This window comes from Sebastes fasciatus, chromosome 11 (assembly GCF_043250625.1).
Source record: "Sebastes fasciatus isolate fSebFas1 chromosome 11, fSebFas1.pri, whole genome shotgun sequence".
NCBI classification, from domain to species: Eukaryota; Metazoa; Chordata; class Actinopteri; order Perciformes; family Sebastidae; genus Sebastes; species Sebastes fasciatus.
This window is the reverse complement of record NC_133805.1, coordinates 27,821,856-27,840,625: the sequence shown is the minus strand read 5'-3', so window position 1 is coordinate 27,840,625 and position 18,770 is coordinate 27,821,856. Positions and strand designations below refer to the sequence as shown.

The 18,770-nt window shown below is 40.0% G+C and overlaps 1 protein-coding gene across 1 annotated transcript in view; it reads left to right on the top strand.

Annotated features, from left to right (window-relative positions):
- Nucleotides 1-18,770, top strand: part of ak5 (adenylate kinase 5) — a 111,344-nt gene that overhangs the window by 13,838 nt on the left and 78,736 nt on the right. The window contains exon 5 of the mRNA XM_074652020.1: nucleotides 6,282-6,395. Coding sequence (XP_074508121.1) covers nucleotides 6,282-6,395 — 114 coding nt within the window. The remainder of the gene's footprint in view (nucleotides 1-6,281; nucleotides 6,396-18,770) is intronic.

The following is an 18,770-nucleotide window of genomic DNA, read 5'->3' as shown; positions in this document are numbered from 1 at the left end:
CGTATCACAAGCATGCTGCAGAGAGGGATGCTTATTCGTCTTATTAGCATCCTTGTTTGCAAGATAATGACTTTGCTTGGGAAGAAAAACGGGCACAGACCCCCTGTGGTTGTTTGTGCATTCATTCAATCAAACACTGTATACAAAACGCATATGATGCCTTCACACTCCCCAGTTCAATATGTGTATGAAATTAAGATTATAACGTTGATTAACAGTTAAACTGTACATACTCAAAGACAGAGGGACGACTAAACCATAACTATAAATAACCACAAAGGTGTTTTTTATGTTTAAGCTCATTAATCACATATACTATTTTACTATACTTTTCAAAGAAAACCGTAACTTCATCCAGAGAGCGATTGGTTTAAGGCAGGGCTGTCAATCGATTAAAATATTTAATCGCAATTAATCGCATGATTGTCCATAGTTAATCGTGATTAATCGCAAATTTAACGTATATTTGTATCTGTTCAAAATGTACCTTAAAGGGAGATTTGTCAAATACTTAATACCATTATCAACATGGGAGTGGGCAAATATGCTACTTTATGCAAATGTAGGTATATATTCATACATACAATTAATTAAAACACAAAAAAATTACAAATATTGTCCAGAAATCTTCACAGTTACTGCATTTAGCATAAAAGTAAGTACATACATAGAGTATGTAAAGGGGAGACTCGTGGGTATCCATAGAACCCATTTTCATTCACATATCTTGAGGTCAGAGGTCAAGGAACCCCTTTGAAAATGGCCATGATAGTTTTTCCTCGTCAAAATTTTAGTGCAAGTTTGGAGCGTTATTTAACTTCCTTCTTGACAAGCTAGTATGACATTGTTGGTACCAATGGGTTCATTAGATAGTTTCATATGATGCCAGTATCTTCACTCTAGCTTTAAAACTGATTCCGCTACAACCTAAAAATCACAAGTGGTGTTCATGCGTCAAAGAAATTAGTGCCGTTAAAAGTAATTTGCGTCAACTTTGACAGCCCTATTGTAAATACATCCTTCTACCCATTCATCCTGGTTAAAGTCACATTTAAACAAAAGTCCTTGTAAGCCTCTTTTGGCTTCAGTACAGTGCTTATTTTTATAACACACTGTCACGCAAGTCCCTGAGCAGACTAATGGGTGAAGTATGTCACTAATGCTACTTTGGTAAGAGGTTTGGTTGCTACAGTAAGTCCCTATGAGGTTAAAATGATCTTATTAGGGATTTATCTTATATATGAAATTATATAAAACAAGTGATTCTGGTTATCTGTATACATTTTGATCAACATAATGAAAACACCTCGGGGGTGGTCAACATGAAGAGAGCTAGAAGGCTGTAACACGGACGCCAAGCCCCCGGCTGCTTCGTGACAGACAGTTTTTAGCTCGCATCCCCTTGTGAATTATCTTCAATAACTGCCCACCTCATCATTTATCATCCCTTCCTTGCGTGTCTGGCACAACATCGCTTCTCCCATCTGGCCGTTCACCAGATGTCAGTCCAGGAACCAGTGAGATAAACAGCAAAGTAGGCCAAGCTTCAGACGTATTAGATATGATGAAGTGACTTGTGTGGCTGTTGGGCATTTAATTTCCTGCTATGATTAGTTTAGCAAAGCAAGAGGAGAATTTGGTTTCATAATGATTCTGTATACAATGATGGAAGAGGAAGAGGAACAGGAGCCCTGATGAGATGACAGTGTTGCTTGTGTAAATATTATTTTTATGATGTGTTGAGTGGCATAGTGCTGATTCACAGTTTGTTTTTCGGAGGTTACACATATTTTATTTTCCCCTTTAGATCCAAATAGATTCATCAATCATCAATCAGAATACTATCTAAAAGAATAAAGTGTTGGAAGACTGATACCTTTCTTCGTGTCAATAGCAGAAAGCAGAAACTGCTGTAAATGTGTCAATTTGTGAATAGTAGGTTCATGCAAGAAACACCCGGGTGTTCACTTTGAGAGTTATGTTTATACAGCATGCTCTCATTCCCCGGGCGTCAAATACTGACGCTTTGTCATGTCCCTCGCCCTTTTACGCATAAGGAGCCCTTTAGCGCCAATGTAAACCCATCCGCATCCCATACGCTCAGAGGAGTGAAAACACACATAGGGTGGGTGGGAGGAGTGGTGGATGGGTCCAATAAACACAGGGCTTTCATTCAGCAGACCATTATTTGTGTCCCGTGTGAAACCAACGTGTTGTTTGTCTTCACTTTACCAACATGGTAATTTTAAGCCAAACCATGATGTTTTTTCCTAAACCTATCTAAGTGGTTGTGTTGCCTAAACCTAAGAAAGTGTTTTTGGCTGAAGTCACAATGTCAACCAAGTGTTTGCTGCCACCGTAGTGGAGCTACCCAGTGCGTCAGAAGGTGACGCCAAGGGGTCCTGACCAAACGTCAGTATGTGACGAGTTGGGATGAGAATGGGTTGGCGACAGCTGGAAGAGTGTTAGCTTAGCTTGACATAAAGACCAGAAGCAGGGTGAAACAGTCACTCTGGACTGAAATAGTCAGACCATAAATCCCCAACTTGCCTTTTTACCCTTCAGTTTTTGTATGGATTTAACAAACAAGAAATAGCGTGTTAATTAGTGAGCTTCGCAGGTGCAGGCAGGTGGATATTTTGCCTTTGGACAGAGCAAAGCCAGCTGTTTCCCCCGTTTCCAGTCTTTTTGCTATGCTAAGCTAAGCTAACCAGCTGCTGGCATATTTAGCATACAAACTTTAAAGTGGTGTCAATCTTCTCATCTAACTCTCAGGCAAGAAAGCAAATAAATGTATTTCCCAAAATGTCAAACTACTCCTTTGACAAGTTCCATCCATCCATTATCTGTAACCACTTATCCTGTTCAAGGTCGCGGGGGGGATGGAGACGATCTCAGCTGACATTGAGTGAAGACGGGGTTCACCCTGGACAGGTCACCAGACTATCACAGGGCTGACACATAGAGACAGACAACCATTCACACTCACACCTACCGGCAACAGTTCTGTAGTAACGCAAGGGAGAGTCAGAGAGGGAGAGGAGGAAGAGGAGGAGGAAGGGTCGAGGTTGGAGGAGGAGGTGGTGTATTTTGGGGCTTTAGCAGCATCCCCCTCCAGCCTGTCAGTCTAATCTTAGTACTATTAGCCTCAATGTTGATATCAAACACTCCTTTTAATGAGTTGAAGAAGATTAATTATACGCACCTCACGTAGCTGCGAGGCTATCAGAACAGCGTCAGTAAAGAAAAAGGTAACGCTTGCACACTACTCCATGCCACAATATTTTTATTGACTGTCCTACTTGGATCTTGGGATCGAAACGTAGTCAATAAAAACATTATGGCATGGAGTAGTGCGTACGCGTTACCTTTTTCTTTACTGAAACTATTCCTTTAACGACATATTTCTAAAATTTAGACATTTCTCTCTAAGTAAGGCTGGAAAAAAAGTAATTCATGCGCTTTTCTTCTTGTAGCCACGAGTGCTTTAACTGTGCTCAGCTGTGCAGCCTCAAATGATTCAAAATGATTCAAAACCCCTTCACTGACTCTCAGCCAACTGCCACATCAACTCGAAGTTCTTGCTGTTTGTCTGTAACTCACTGCAAGGTCATATGACTCAGTATTTATCTGAACTTCTGTTCCCTCAGAAATCCCACAGGTCTCTGCATAAGAGGATCTTGGATGTTTGACAGTCTGGTCTAAAATTAAAGACCAATAGCACATTTATATCCCCAGACTGTGGAAAAATCTTCATGTTAACATGGTTCAGCAGGATCCAATGCCTACCCACTTGTAACCTTTGAAATGACTGAGTTACTGAATTTTAGCACTACATCATTTTTGTCCACTTATTGTGTCTGTTACTGTTTTTCACAGTGCAACAAAAGCTGCACCAAGTCCATACTAGATACTAGTAGTATATACTGTATGCTCGATTCAATTCAATTCATTTTGAGAGAGAGAGAGAGAGAGAGAGAGAGAGAGAGAATAGCATAGCAGCTGTAATAACTAATACAAGTAGGACTGATAACACAAAACCAAAAGTGGTGGATGGAAAGAGTGATAGTACAACTATCGGAGTTGATGTCATTGGGTCGTCCTCAGACGGGCTTTCAAGCGGAGCTTCCAGCTGTCTCAGTCCACCATACATCTGGCTAGCTCGCCAGCACTGTCCAGCATCTCTCCTCAGTACGTCCATGTGTGTTGGTGTGGGACGTCCCTGTGATTGATGCCTGTGCGTTGGTTCCCGCAGCATCAGCATGCTTGCTGGGAGCTCTTGATGTCTTTGGCAGTGACCGAGAAGTGTTATTCTCCAGGCTGCCACTTTGTCACTAAGTGTTGGTAATCCCTCGTACAGACGTAGTTAATTAATTATGGTAGCAGTTGGTGTCAAGCAGGCACCGGACGCGGTAGCAGATGCAGCCACGATACCGGAGACAACCAGATCCAGGTGAAACCCCGCTCGATGTAGTCATTGTCACAGAAGCAGTTAGTGTGCCAGAAGTTAATGTACTTTACCAACATGCAATGACATGAAATGATACAGCAAGTGCACCAGTGGACTTCAATCAAACTGCAATTTTGGAAAAACTTCACAAAGAGAAAGTAAAATGTTTTTCCAAAGATTTACTACGTTTTATTTTGTTTCACCGCCACCAGCCATTAGTTTTATAGATGTTCATAGCTCTTCCATTTCCTTTGTGCTCTGCATCAACAACACTATAAAAACTTAGGTGGACACTTTTCCAATGGGACGACACTTTGACTTAAAACCTTGACAGCTCCTTCTTGATCTTAGAAACAGCAGTTGACCCAACGGACTCAACTCAAGGTTCACTGTTTGTGATGATGCAAAACAATGATAATTCTTGAATGTCAAAATGCACTGTTTTTTGACATTCCGTATTGCAGTCTTTCAGTTACTTGCTGCGATACGTAAATATTCAGCCTGGTTGCACAAAACGGAGTGTGAACGACTCAGCGTTTTCAGTCCAAAATGGCGGCAGCGCTACCGCAGCGGCATCCAGCGGCCGTTGTCAAAGAAGCACCGGAGTTTCACATCTTTGCTTCTATAATCTTTGGTATTACTGCTTTCAACCTTGACTAAGTGTGTACATTTATTCACTACATAGTGCACTAAAAATTCTGAGAATTGAAAAAAGTAGCGTCTATAGCATGTAACCTACTTTTTGATAAACTCTCACTATTAAATGTGTCACACATTTGTTGGACTGCACCTGTTTGTGATGATGCAAAATGATGATAATTCATGAATGTCAAAATGTCCTTAATGTCATTATATAGAGTTAACTACCGAGTGTTTATCATATAGGGAGAAGTTAATGAGGGAACTATGTTCGGACGCAGCATTGGTGGTGATTCTCTCCAGCTGGTATAGTGCTGTGAATAGATTGTCTCTTCTAGATGATTGTTTGATGTCTGGCATTCCTTTGAGAGCTCAGACATCGAGCCAGGCAGCGGATCAGATGGCTTTTCTTAGATTCGCTTTTCTCATTTTATCTTACACACATACATTAATCTGTTCGATTGAATCTAGATTAGGTTTAAACTCTGTGTAGTCTGTCGGACCGCTGCCTTTAGTCTGAATGTCTGTGTTATTTTTAGTTCAGAGCGTTGCTCACGTATCTCTGCCATATCGTATGATGCGTTCTGCTCGGGGAAATACATTCGAACATGCTGACCTCCGCCAGCCATGAAGAAGTAATTGATGCTAAATGATGCTGGCACTCTGTGGCTTCAGGTGCAATCAAGACAGTCGTTCTGCTGCATACAGATATATTAAAGTACAATTGGATAAACAGAGTAATTATATTGTGGAATTCTCCAATGTGCTGTCAGTTTTCCATTCAGCTTCTTTATGACTCAGCTACTAATTATTAATTTGCAAGGGGTTTTAGCTAATCTACAACCTTGATGAATCTGGGAATTGTGACAACATTAACAAAACTAATCTCATCCTTTATGCTCCTGCTGGAAGAGCAAATTATAATTAAAACTATAAACCTTTTTGCTTTATAATTTGCAGCTGAAATGTCCCGTGCCACCAGTCGCTCACTCAGGGAACTGCCCACATTGTTAAGCAATTGTAATGCGGTAAAATGTGAGTTTGGAAAATTCAAGCATCTGGCTAATCGTTGAGTTATTTGTACTGATCAAAAAATCGAATTAACCCCCCGCTGATATGGAAATTGGCTTCCTTATTGCTCATTTAACATTCACACATCATTATGATTCCTGTTCCTTTCTCTGTTTTCCAGGAGACAACAATAACTGAGATCAAGCAGAAGATCATGAAGAGCCCAGACGCTAACGGTCTCGTCATAGATGGGTTCCCTCGAGACGTGGGACAGGCCTTGTCCTTCGAAGACCAGGTGAGATCACGTTTATTCAGATTCACACACACACGAAAATCTCGCTGAACTGTAAATCAGTTGTGTATGTCATATTGGTGCGTTTTGCAGTCTTTCAGTTTCTTGCTGGCATATGTAAATATTCAGCCCGGCTGCACAAAAGGCATGTGAATGACACGATAATGCGGCGTTCTTGCTTTAGGCATGTCATTTGTACGCCATGTAGTCTGTAGTGACTGCAATGTACATGCATCCGTGTGAATATGCTACGCTCAGAGCTAGTGATGTTGAATAAAAAGTAAGAAAGACAGTTTATGGTGGGAGGGAAGGGAGGTGAACTGGACCAACAAACACATATTTTGTTTTTAATCAATGTTTGTGACATATTTTCTGTTCTTATGTTACGTTGTTTTCGTATGTATTATCCTTACTTTACGTACTTATTTTAAGGCCAACCTAATTGACTGGTTTTGTTGCCCCCTGCTGATACTGCACCTGCAAACACGGCGTGTGTGATATTCACGCCTCGGTGAGGCAAAATGGAACACTGACACGCTATCCTCTGGTGGACAGGCGAGTCTATTACACACTTTGGCGTGATACCGGTTTGAAATATATCAGATTTTTTATTTAGTATTGACCAATTAGTAGTTCGATATTTTCTTCAGTCAAATTTAAAGTAGACACTTTGTCTTATCTGCAGACCCTTCTTACCCGCTGTAATTGCTAATGTATGTGATAACAGCCACCATTAATGTGTCATTTAGACACATAGTACATTGTCCTACAGCATATGGAGCAGCTGGATTTCATATTTAATGCCGACTTTGTGGAACAACATAAGAGCTCGCTCGAAGCAAACCCCAAGACCACCGTTTTGTGCTGAGTTTGAGACTGGTTTTTGTTCACTCTCAAAAGAATCAGCATCAGGTACAGAAAACCTCTCCAGTTGACCCAAATTGAATCCTCCATTAATGGAAGCAAAAAGATATTTTCCTCTACCTTTTGGCCTATCGTCTATACGCAATCAGAGTTTTGGGTCACAAAAACATATATTTTTGAAAACAACTTCTAAGGTGCAGATTTTTTAAAACTCTGGTCACATTGTATCGGGGTGGAAATGTAAAACGGAGCGTTTGGGAAACGATGACTTCCTTTCCTCGGTTTTGGATCTGTAAGATAACGCTAAGAAGCAACTCCACCTCGTCGTCTGTTCACACGGGTCACATTTCGTTTTCGCCATTGCACAAAATATCAAATATGTTTAAATAAAGAGATAATTAGGTATTGCCATTTGTTAATACCGCCAGAAGAAGATAAGCTTACTGCGCATGCTCAGAATCTTCTTCTCTGGTATTTGACGTATAGCTGACATAGCCTTTATCGCCACCTACTGGCCCGGCGAGTCGTTTTTTGCGTTCTAGTGTGGATGGAGATATTTTGTAAAACGAAGGTCATATGGACCTTTTTTTTTCTTTTTTTAAACTGAGGGGAAAATATACGTCTTTAAAAATATCTGTATACGTGTAGACAGGGCCTGAGAGAAAACGGAGTGACGTGCAAAAAGTGCATAATTATTTTGTAAGTTAATTGTAGCATCTTGAATCAGAGATTCCTAACTGTGCTCTACTGTATATAAGACATTTAACTAGGCTTACTATTTATCTCCCTATTCACTGCACTACAGATGTTTCCGCCTGTAACCAGCTGGAACACATGATGTCTTTCTTTTGGCATCCAGACAAAGTGTCGGAGTCCAACACACACAATGAGCTATTCAAGTGGCACCTGCTATGAGCCAAATATGTAAACGAGTTGGTCGCACACCACACACCGGTGCCGTTATCCCTCAGGTTTTATCACCAGTAGCTTGAGATCTAAGCACGGCAGCGTCGGTTGCTCTGTGGTTTGAGTCACGCCGTCAGTGTTTGATGTATTTGATATCAGATATTGCACAGCGTCTCTGGGACACTGTCAGGGCATTTAGACTCTTCGACAAGTTGCAAATATTGAATCAGTTTTATAAGATAATTTAAAAAGTTTTGCCCACAATGAGTGATCTCCCAACTGTGACTAATTCAAATGTAATTATAATATTTAAACTAATATTTATACTTTAAACTGAAACCCCTAGAACACCCTGAAGGACCCGAGGGGTGTCCTGGACAAAATGATGAATAGTGTAATTTAACTATCACTCACAGTGAGATGTCACATGAACATGCTTTTCAATTTTGAAATTTGAATTTATATGCAGGTTATAAACATTTATCCAAATTCTATGTACGAGTACATTTTGTCAATAAAACAAACTCAAACTAAACCATCATCACAGCCCTTCCTTATTCTTATACTTCTTTTGTTTATCTTCTTGAACTGAGTAATGGTTGTGCTTTTCTTGTATTCCACATCCAAATCATTCCACAATTTCACCCCACAGATTTAAATACATATACGCTTCATAGCTGTACGAACACAAAGTTTCTTAACATAAATTCTCCTCTAAAATGATTATAACTACCCTCCCTATCAAGGAACATGTTTATGCATCCGCGGCGACAACAGCCGTGGCCGGAGGCATTATGTTTTCGGGTTGTCCGTCCATCCGTAGGTACCATTCTCATGAATGAAATAATAATAATAATAATAAAATATAATAATAAATTCTAAATCAGCCACATAATTTTCCCCGTATGGATCCCTGAAGCAACATTTTGGCAGCAGGGTCTGCAGCCAACAGAAGAGGCAGAGAAGGATATTGGGAGTGTTTGAAATTAAAGAGGCCATTTTTCAAAGATACTGACTGATGGAGTTTGGTTAAAGGTTCTCTATACGGAATTCAGAGCATTTCTATTGCCTCTGCACGGCTCTCTACATGGCGACAGCTGAGCCTGTGGCTCACAGCTAAAGTGCTAACAGTAAAAACAACAGCAACAGTGCTGATAGAGCTAACAGTGTTAACCTGAGGGGGAACCAGAGGGTGGGTGCTACGCTTCCGCAACGACGACGCCAGTCAGGACGGCGTTATCAGCTGTAACTGCCGTATGAGAGCAGTGCAGAGCGGCGGCCGTGAGCTAGCCAGTGGGGAACGCTCACATGCACAAACATACACCTAAAAGTATGTGCGGCAAACCCGGCTATGTCAACAAAGCACAGCTCTGATTACAACACACACAGAGGGAGAGCAACTTCATTCTCTGCTCAGGTAGACATCACTCCTCTATAGCTTTACATAGCAAATAGTTGTCTGCGCTGGAAATTGAATTTAACACCATTAATGTTTTACACTCTTAATGATAAACTGTTATGTTATGGACTACATATTATATTTGCATGTGAAATATGAGCTATAAACCAGTTAGTGTGCTTGCAGCGTCAGGTGGACTGTTTGATTTCCTCTGCAGTGTAATATTTGATGCCAGCAGTGACCTTGAACTCTCTCTGTTCATGCTCACAATGCCTTAAGTCAACGTGTTTCAGCTGCTGCTGCTTCTCAGCTATTCAACAGTGAAACAACATTTTTTCATTTCGCTGCCCAGTCAATGCTTAGTGTTCCTGAAATGAACAGGTAACGGCACACTGAGCAAGGACTCTGCCATTTGAATGGCAGACTGGTTTTGTGCTGTCACTATCCATCCTATTAAAGTGTCCTTGGGCAACACTTGAAATACCTGTCGCTCGGATCAATAAGCATCACCTACCGGTTTTGTTAGACATGAAAAAGAGAGTTCACCTCATGTAAATAAGCAACGAAATACGATAAATGATAAAAGGTGGTTGTACAAATGTTATTCTGACAATATAGAAGCTATGATACAGTATATATATTGTACAGTGCTTTTGTCTAAGCTGGAGCCCAGTAATGGAAATGTATCATTTACAGTTGAGTGGCCAATTGTGTGACACAATGATCGATTGATTTTAGAAGGATTGATTCTCTTTATCATATTTAAACTCACTTAACATTTATCAACTTTTATATGAACACTAAATGACTTGTAGAGTGGTTGGGGATGGGTTGGGGTCTATCTGGGTCAGCGCGAGTAAAGACTGACTTTATAATCTGGCCATTTTAGCTACATTACAGGGTACGACAGAGAAGGACATCAGAGTCTCAAGTCTCATTTGGACAGGATTCATACTCCAGGAGGGGGTGAATATCTAAAGTCATTCAGCAGTTGTTAAATTATAGGGAGTGGTTCGTAATTCATGAGGAAAAGCAAGTGGCCGTTGTCATATTATTATTTAGTCTGCTTAAATATCATATTACTGATTAGTGTGAGTTTAAGTCCAGTCCCTCCGGGGTTGCGTTGACTTTCTGCGTAATTATTGCTGCCCCAAAAAAAAAAATTTGTATTCACGTTTCTCACTACATTTTCTAAAATGTATGTTGTTTTTGTGTTTGCGATAAATTGCTATTTATATATAACTATAGGATCAGGAAAGAAATCATTGATAATATGTTTCAGTGAGAAAATGAGTTCAGAAATTTAGGAGTGACCTGATCCTGTTCTGTCTGGTAGCATGTATGTATAGTTAACTAGCGAGGATGTTGAACTTACGTACAGTATATGAGTTTTTTCCCCCTGAATTAGGTCTGTAAGGTAACCTTAGTGTTTCCTACCTCACTGTGTAGCACTGTGTTTAGTTTTAAACATTAGATTAGATATGGGTCACTTTAAAAGGGTTCAACTGGAGATACACATATCTCAAACGCTGCCTGAGAAGACAGATGCTAGGGAAATATACCCATTATTTAATTTTTGCTTGTAAAAGTACATCTCGTTTTAATAATTTAATCATTTTTATGTAGAAAAATGCAGTTATTGGTTATAAAAAAATGTCACAAATATTGCGGGGATTGGCTGAATTTGCCGATTCTTGCAATAACAAGATAGAATACTAGAGGGACTAGCTAAGCTAAGCTAAACAAAGCTTAGTAAGGGATAATGTACAGCGAGCCGGTAATTGTCATGAAATAAACCCTGACAGGTCTCGCATCGCCCTGAAGGGGTTTATTTCACAACAATGACCCGCTAGCTGTACATTATCTCGCTTATTACATGGCTACTTACTTAAGAAATCAATAATTTGACACAAAAACGGTCCGTCAGTCTGACATCAGAACTGTGCCCATAGCAACGGTCTGAAATACGACCGTAGAACGCTGTGATTGACCAATCAGAAGCGAGTATTCAACAAAGCCCTAATTAGCTAAGATAAGATAGAACTATTTCTTGTTAATTCTTTTCTTGTGTGTATTTATTCTGTTTTGATCATTGACAATGAGGGCATGCCCTCAATGATTCCTCAAGATCTAAGTTTTAAAAAAGTATTCCAAGGGAAATTGTTTTGCAGCAGCAGTTGCAGTACGAAGTATAGAAAGAGTGCAAATATAAAGAGTGCAAGTATATCTATGTGTCTGGCAAAACGTTTCTCTGAGCCGTCGGGCATAACGTGACCTGCACTTCCATTTATAGCCACTATTCTAAAGTTGCTGCACAGAGTTTGTTCTGTAGTGAGCGTATCCATCAACCGACATGTGTTTTGTGGATATTTCACTTCAGGAAGCATTGAAATAGAGCAAATATCAAACAGTCTGCGGCTCCACGTCGGCTCTGAATGGTGATTAAATGTGTGTTTGTGGGCTCCTGCAGGGAAAACCAGATGGGGCTCTCCTGGAGGTACGTTTAGTGAAAGATGGTGTGACGCTTTATCTCGCCATCCTTCCACTTAACACATGTGAATGGCTCGTTAATGTAGGCAGCCTCGGGCAAATAGCTGGCTGTACAGAGTCAGTCTGCTCCAGTTAGTTAATGTATGTTGACAAACGGTGCAAAAAGGCAATCTGCCTGTCATATTGTGTTTCTTCTTATTCCCTATTCCATTTCAGATAGACATGGGCACACAATCTCATATAGATCTATACATATATGAATAAAAGTGCATGCATACACATGAATAAGTCAAACAAACATATTTACACGCATAGAAGCACATAAATACATCCATGCACACAGAGAAGGACAGTTTCATCACATACTATACACACATACAGTATGTAGGCAAATAAGACACAAGCTCACAGAAGCGCATGCATACATACATATATATAGACAGAGAAACCGGGACAGGAATAGAGAAAAAGTTGCATCGGTGCATCCCGGTGCAAGATTCTGGAAGTGAATACATACACTCATAGTATATGAACAGAACATGTAGGCAGTGAACATGTTTTTAAATTTGCTGTGCTCTTCAGTGAAGGTTTTACTTGTCTTGTTGACTGTTTATAAACATTTTATAAATGATACTGTGAATTAATGAATCAGCATGAGTCATATTTGTTTAAACAATTAAGTCAGAATCATCCACTACAGATTTGATGGAGATAAATATTAAAGGATACATTTTTTTTTACAGGAAAATGATCTCTCTGCCGTCCGGCTGCCAACAGAGCAGCGGCTCTTTGCCGGCTCTCACTCAAAATCGCCCTACCATTCTTGTGGTTGTCTTTTCTAGTTTATCTTCGGGATCCTGAAGGGTTCCAGCACTCCGCTGACAACTTTCATGCATAGTAACGCACACATAGCTCGCTTTCTCTGGGTTGTCACCTGCGACAGCAACCAACAAAAGCTGCCCACGCTCACATTCATAACAGCAGAATGATTCCGTTTCTGTTGGCAGCGGAGGGCAATTTGAGCAAAGGCTCCACCAGACAGTATTTGCTCTGGGCAGCTCAGGTTCTGGAGGGTCACCGCCAGCCATATCCTCCCTGCAGCAGCAGCTGCAGCCTTGAGTAGCCTCTCTATGGCTGAATATGCGTGTCAGCCCAAACACTGTAAAACATCCTTGTCCATAACATCCTCTGCACTCATACTTTGGGACGACATTTTCGCTGTTGGAAACGTAACACAAACGAAGAGAACGAGTACGTTTTTGAATGGCATTGCGTCCCACAGCTACCAAAGCTGAAGTACTGTAGTACTCTGTAGTTCTTTTTTGCATCCAACGACGTCACTGGAAGCAGGAAGTCCAACAGATTTTGCAGCTATGACCCAGAGACACAAAGAGAACATCAGCAGAACTGCAGGCGTTTTCACACTATATCCCTAACTCAGATAGATTAAGATACGGTTGAATATCTACAAATTTTCCCTTTAACGTTCTGTAAATCCTGATAGTAAATCCTGATAGTAATGCTGTTTTCTTTGTGCATATTTATTTACTTTTGCAGCACGGTTCGTGTCCACTTTATGATAATCACATGCAGTTTGGGGCAAGTCATAGTCAAGTCAGCACACTGACACACTGACAGCTGTTGTTGTCTGTTGAGCTGCAGTTTGCTATGTTATGATTTGAGCATATTTTTTATGCTAAATGCAGTTCCTGTGAGGGTTGCTGGACAATAATTGTCATTGTTTTGTGTTGTTAATTGATTTCCAATAATAAATGTGTACACACATTTGCATGGAGCAGCATATTTGCCCACTCCCATGTTGATAAGAGCATTAAATACTTTACAAATCTCCCTTTAAGGAACATTTTGAACAGATAAAAAATGTTTGATTAATTTGCGATTAACCGCGATTAATTATGGACAATCATGATATTAATCGCAATTAAATATTTGAATTGATTGACAGCCCTACTAAAATGCATTAGTGTGGGTCAGAATTGAAAAACATAAAAGCTTTTGACAACCTCAGTACACTGATCATCACCTGACTGATAAGCAGCTATCATTTATAGGTGATTAACATGTATATTATTTACCTACTGTAAATAATTCTTCTGTTCCTTTACTTTAATTTCTTTTACATTACAAAGTAGCATTAATTTCCTCCACGTTTGTGTATTTTTGTGACAGAAATTGTCTTCTACTGAATCTTCCTGGCATACCTGATGTATTGCACGGCAAACTGGTACAGGCGTTGTGTCTAGGTTCTTTGGCTCATCACACTAACCACTGTGGACGGCTAACCCTCTCTCATGTCTTTGTTATATTCTCTCGTCTTTCCGGTAATTGTTACAATCGCTCCCTCTTTTTGAGAAGATGCCGGGCCTCGGCGTAATGAGAGCTCGTAATGTGGTTGCTGCTGTCTCGAGGTCCACCTCATCTGACAGCAGATTCCACTTAGTACATGTTCCCTGTCTGAAAGCTACACGAGGAACCCAAGCAAAGAAACGAGATGATATATGTTGGCTGGCTCATGTACAGAGAGGGAGATTTCTAAACAGACAAAACCCACACAATCACGCAACCCAACTCTCATTGATAGAGCTTACAATTGAGCTATTACTATGGCTTTTATCAGCGATTCCCGCTGTTTCAAACATTGAGCAGATCAGATGCGATTACCTTCCCTTCCGCGTCTCCACATCAGCTGAGGCTGTAAATAGAAAATAAACATGCAGTTAGTGACTAACTCACCAACAGGCATTTCCACTTTCAAGGAGCCTTGAAGTCTCATAATTAAAATGTTGCTTCATCTCTCATCTTGGTGAATTACATTTCGTAATAGATAACCAGAAAAGATTTGATTCAGCTGAATAGATTTTTTTATTGTCACAATCTTATTTTAATTGTCGCATAAAAGGATTGCTAAAAGAGTTGATGACAGTTTGTAAATGGGGCCCACGGGGGTTAGATAAGGACTGAGGAAGTTCACTGGAGATGGAATCACGTAGATAACACATGCATACAGTTGTGTTTATAACTGTATCCTAGCAACCGCTCACAAACAGCTCATACAGTTGTTGGTGATTAGAGCTGATGACCTCTCAGCCAATAATGCACAGATGCAGAAGCCCTGGGATTTACAATAGAATTATGTGACAACTGGTTATTAACGGGCCTTTTGTGCATCTCAGGAGCAACGAGAGTAAATAACAGTGGTTCGCTTTGTCAAATGAGATGCAGAGACCTTGTGTTAGGTGTATTGTGAGAGCATTTGTGGCAGTGTGAACGTCTCTGTAAACCCCACTTTTGTTTCAGGTTAGTTGTTTTACGAAAGCATCCTTGACAATGTTCTCTTACTGTCCAGGCACCACTGTCCAGATGAGAGAAGATCTGGGTTGATACATTCATCTATATTGACAAGCAGCAGAGAATGGTGCCCCAAAGTGCTTTGCAGCCTTTGTTTCCCCTGGGTTTCACCTCTCACGCTACAGAAAGGTTGCCCTACCTTATTGGTGAAGGTTGGTGTATGCAGCTTGAAAAGGAATACCTGGAAACACTACTCAGCCTTTAAAAAAAGACTCTCAACGTTGTTTTTCATTAATATTCTCTGAAAAAAGACTCACTGTAGTAAAGATGCAAATATTATCTACCAGAAAGTATCAGTAGGCCTAACTTGAAATTATTTGAAGTAGGGTTAGTGCATTAAAGCTGACGTAGGCGAGATTGGAGAAAATATGATTAGTTATTTTTATAAAACAGTCGCTATACCCTGACAGCAGTACATGAAACAGGTAACCTGAAAAAAATCATGTGCCTCTGTGTCACAAGCAGTCAGAGCTGATCTGAGGTCTGCTGTCCATCTGCTGTCTATGAGAGCCATCTGTCAATCACTCGCGAACTACGACCAAATGGTCAAACTAGGCCGCGCTGATCAAATATGAATCAATATTATACTATGTTAATGCCTATTTCTCGCCTCAAATGTTTTCAGAATCATCTTGTAGTGCACTGTTTAGCTGTAAAATGAGAAAGTTTGTGACCCAGCTGCCATGTTGAGATTAGGTTGAACTGGCTTGAAGGAACGCCAAGTACCGGTCACATGACCGGAGCACAGCCAGTAGGAACAATCTGTCTCTGAAATGACCTGTGATTGGTCAAAGTCTCCCGTCACGGGCTAGATTTTTTAAAGCCTAAAAACAGAGCCATAAGGAGGTGCAGAAGTCTAGTTTTCTCTCGGAACACTTGAATTACAATATGCTGAAAGGTTATTATGGAATTTTTGCCCAATGATGCCAAAAATATACTGCCTACTGCAGCTGTAAGGCAAGGGATACATCAGACCGGCACATACAGGTACTTTGCAAAAAGTCAAGGCCACGCCCCCTTTTGGGGGAAAGAAAACTGAAGATCCCATAGACTTCAATGCAATTTGACGTATGTTTGGATTGTAATTTTGACAAATTTGTTTGCTTTCATCTCTTGTTACACAAACAATTGTTTTATACACATGTCGAATAATTATTTTGCAACCTTGCCTGAACCTGAGCATTCGTGATTCGTGTACCGAACACCGTTAGTCTACATAACTGCCTTTATCTTTGATCATAGCAGGACCTTGAGGATGTTGTTGTTTTTTTTACAATGAATGAAACAAAGAAAGAAGCTTTTTGGTTTTGACAAACTTGTTTCAGTTCTCTAGCAAGAAATAAATACTCCCCAGTTGCTAAGAAACATCTTTGTGTGTCCTTTCAGTATCCACTTTTAGTCTGACTCTGGCTTATTGCCGACATTTATCTGAACGAGTTCATCTATCTCCAACTCCAATCAGCTGTCATATCAAGAAAAAAATTAATCTCATGCCAATCCACGTTATCTACACCTGGTAATGTCAAATAAGATGCCAATTTCTGTTTTTGTAGGAACAGAAAATGTGTTAACTGAACGAAGTGAAAGGATTTGTGAAGTGATAATGTTTAGGCAGTCGGGTACAAGTACTCTACTATGATTATATGTACACACTGATGTATTCTCCTATATAACAGTTACAAATGCTAGATAATTCTACAGTATAGGCTATATTGAAAAGAAAGTTAAACAGAGAAAGTCAACTACTACACCTTACTTTTGAATCAAATATTTAAATTTGACTGGGTTTATTTAAACTATACAATTAATTTTGGCTGCAATTAATGCATATTTTAATTACTGATTCATCTGCCAAATATTTTGTTGTTAAATCAATTAATCAATTGTGTATAAAATATCAGAAAAACGTTTTAAAAAGGCCCAAGGTGATGTGTTTGAGTTGCTTGTTTTATCCTAACAACCATTTTAAACCCAAAGATTGAATATGTCATATACAAACAAACTATAGCTGTCAATATTCACATTTCAGAGGCTGGAAACAGCAATTTGGGGAAATTTTTGCTTAGAAAAGATGAATAGATTATCAAACTCTACACTACAGAGCAATTTCTACTGGACAGGCATTAAACAACCGCACCTGAATATAGCCTGCTAAAAATACCAGATAGTCTTTCTTAAGTGTCCCAGTGGGGCTGCTGAAGACGTGACTCAAAAACTCCTCATCATTAGCAGCAGCAGAATATTTAAGACTTGGACTCTTAACAGAGAGACGTAAGGAACAAAGGCTGCGACGGTGAAAGAGAAGGCCGCTGTGATTAAAGATGAAGAGCCGAGACGGGAAAGGAAAGGAGAGGTATAGAAAGTAACACAGGGAAGCAAATTAGTGCTGGTACTAATAATCTGACATGTTAATAGTTGTTGTACAACACGGATGTCATTTTAATGATTTATGTAGAGTCGGTTCAACTGTGTGTATTCTGTCAGCAGCACTCTGCCAGTAGCAACCGCTACCATAGCTCCATAACAGTTGTTATTGTGCCTTCGAATAGGGTCGTGTTTACCGTGTTTAAGAGAAGAGTCCATATGAACGCCCCCCTCATGTCATATTCACGACCTCGTAAGTGGAAATTTTCTGAAAGCTCCAAGTTCACGAGTTGTAACGTGTTTGTTGACGTTGTGAGAAATGGCGGAGCCCATGGAAGTACATTTTTCGGTGCATAGTTAATGTATTTTAATTTTAGTCGGATATTTTTTTTGGTAATTTTACAATATGTCTGAGGAAAATGTGGATATTCCCAACTACCTCATCTTTTTCCTCCGTCATTGTGCCTTTGCTTTTCCTGCATTATCCTACCCACTTGCTAGCTTGCTAAATTGTTATCCTCTGTTGCTTCTAGAAGCCGACAGTAACAGCGATATTGCTGTTGCGTAGCAGCGGTGTTCTTCACGACTTAACCGCTTGAACGCCACACATATTGTGTACACGACTTCCCATGTTGTAAACACAAGCTCATGAGTTTCATTTGAAGGCACCATTACTAACCCGCCCCCCCAAATATTATTCATTTATGCAAATATATGTATCAATTTATTACTGGAAATCAATTAACAATACAAAACAATGACAAATATTGTCCAGAAACATAGCATGGCAAACTGCAGCCCAACAGACAACAACAGCTGTCAGTGTGCTGACTTGACTATGACTTGCCTCAAACTGCATCTGATTATCATAAAGTGGGCATGTCTTGTGGGTACCCATATAACCCATTTTCATTCACATATCTTGAGGTCAGAGGTCAAGGGACCCCTTTGAAAATTGCCATGCCAGTTTTTCCTTGCCAAATTTA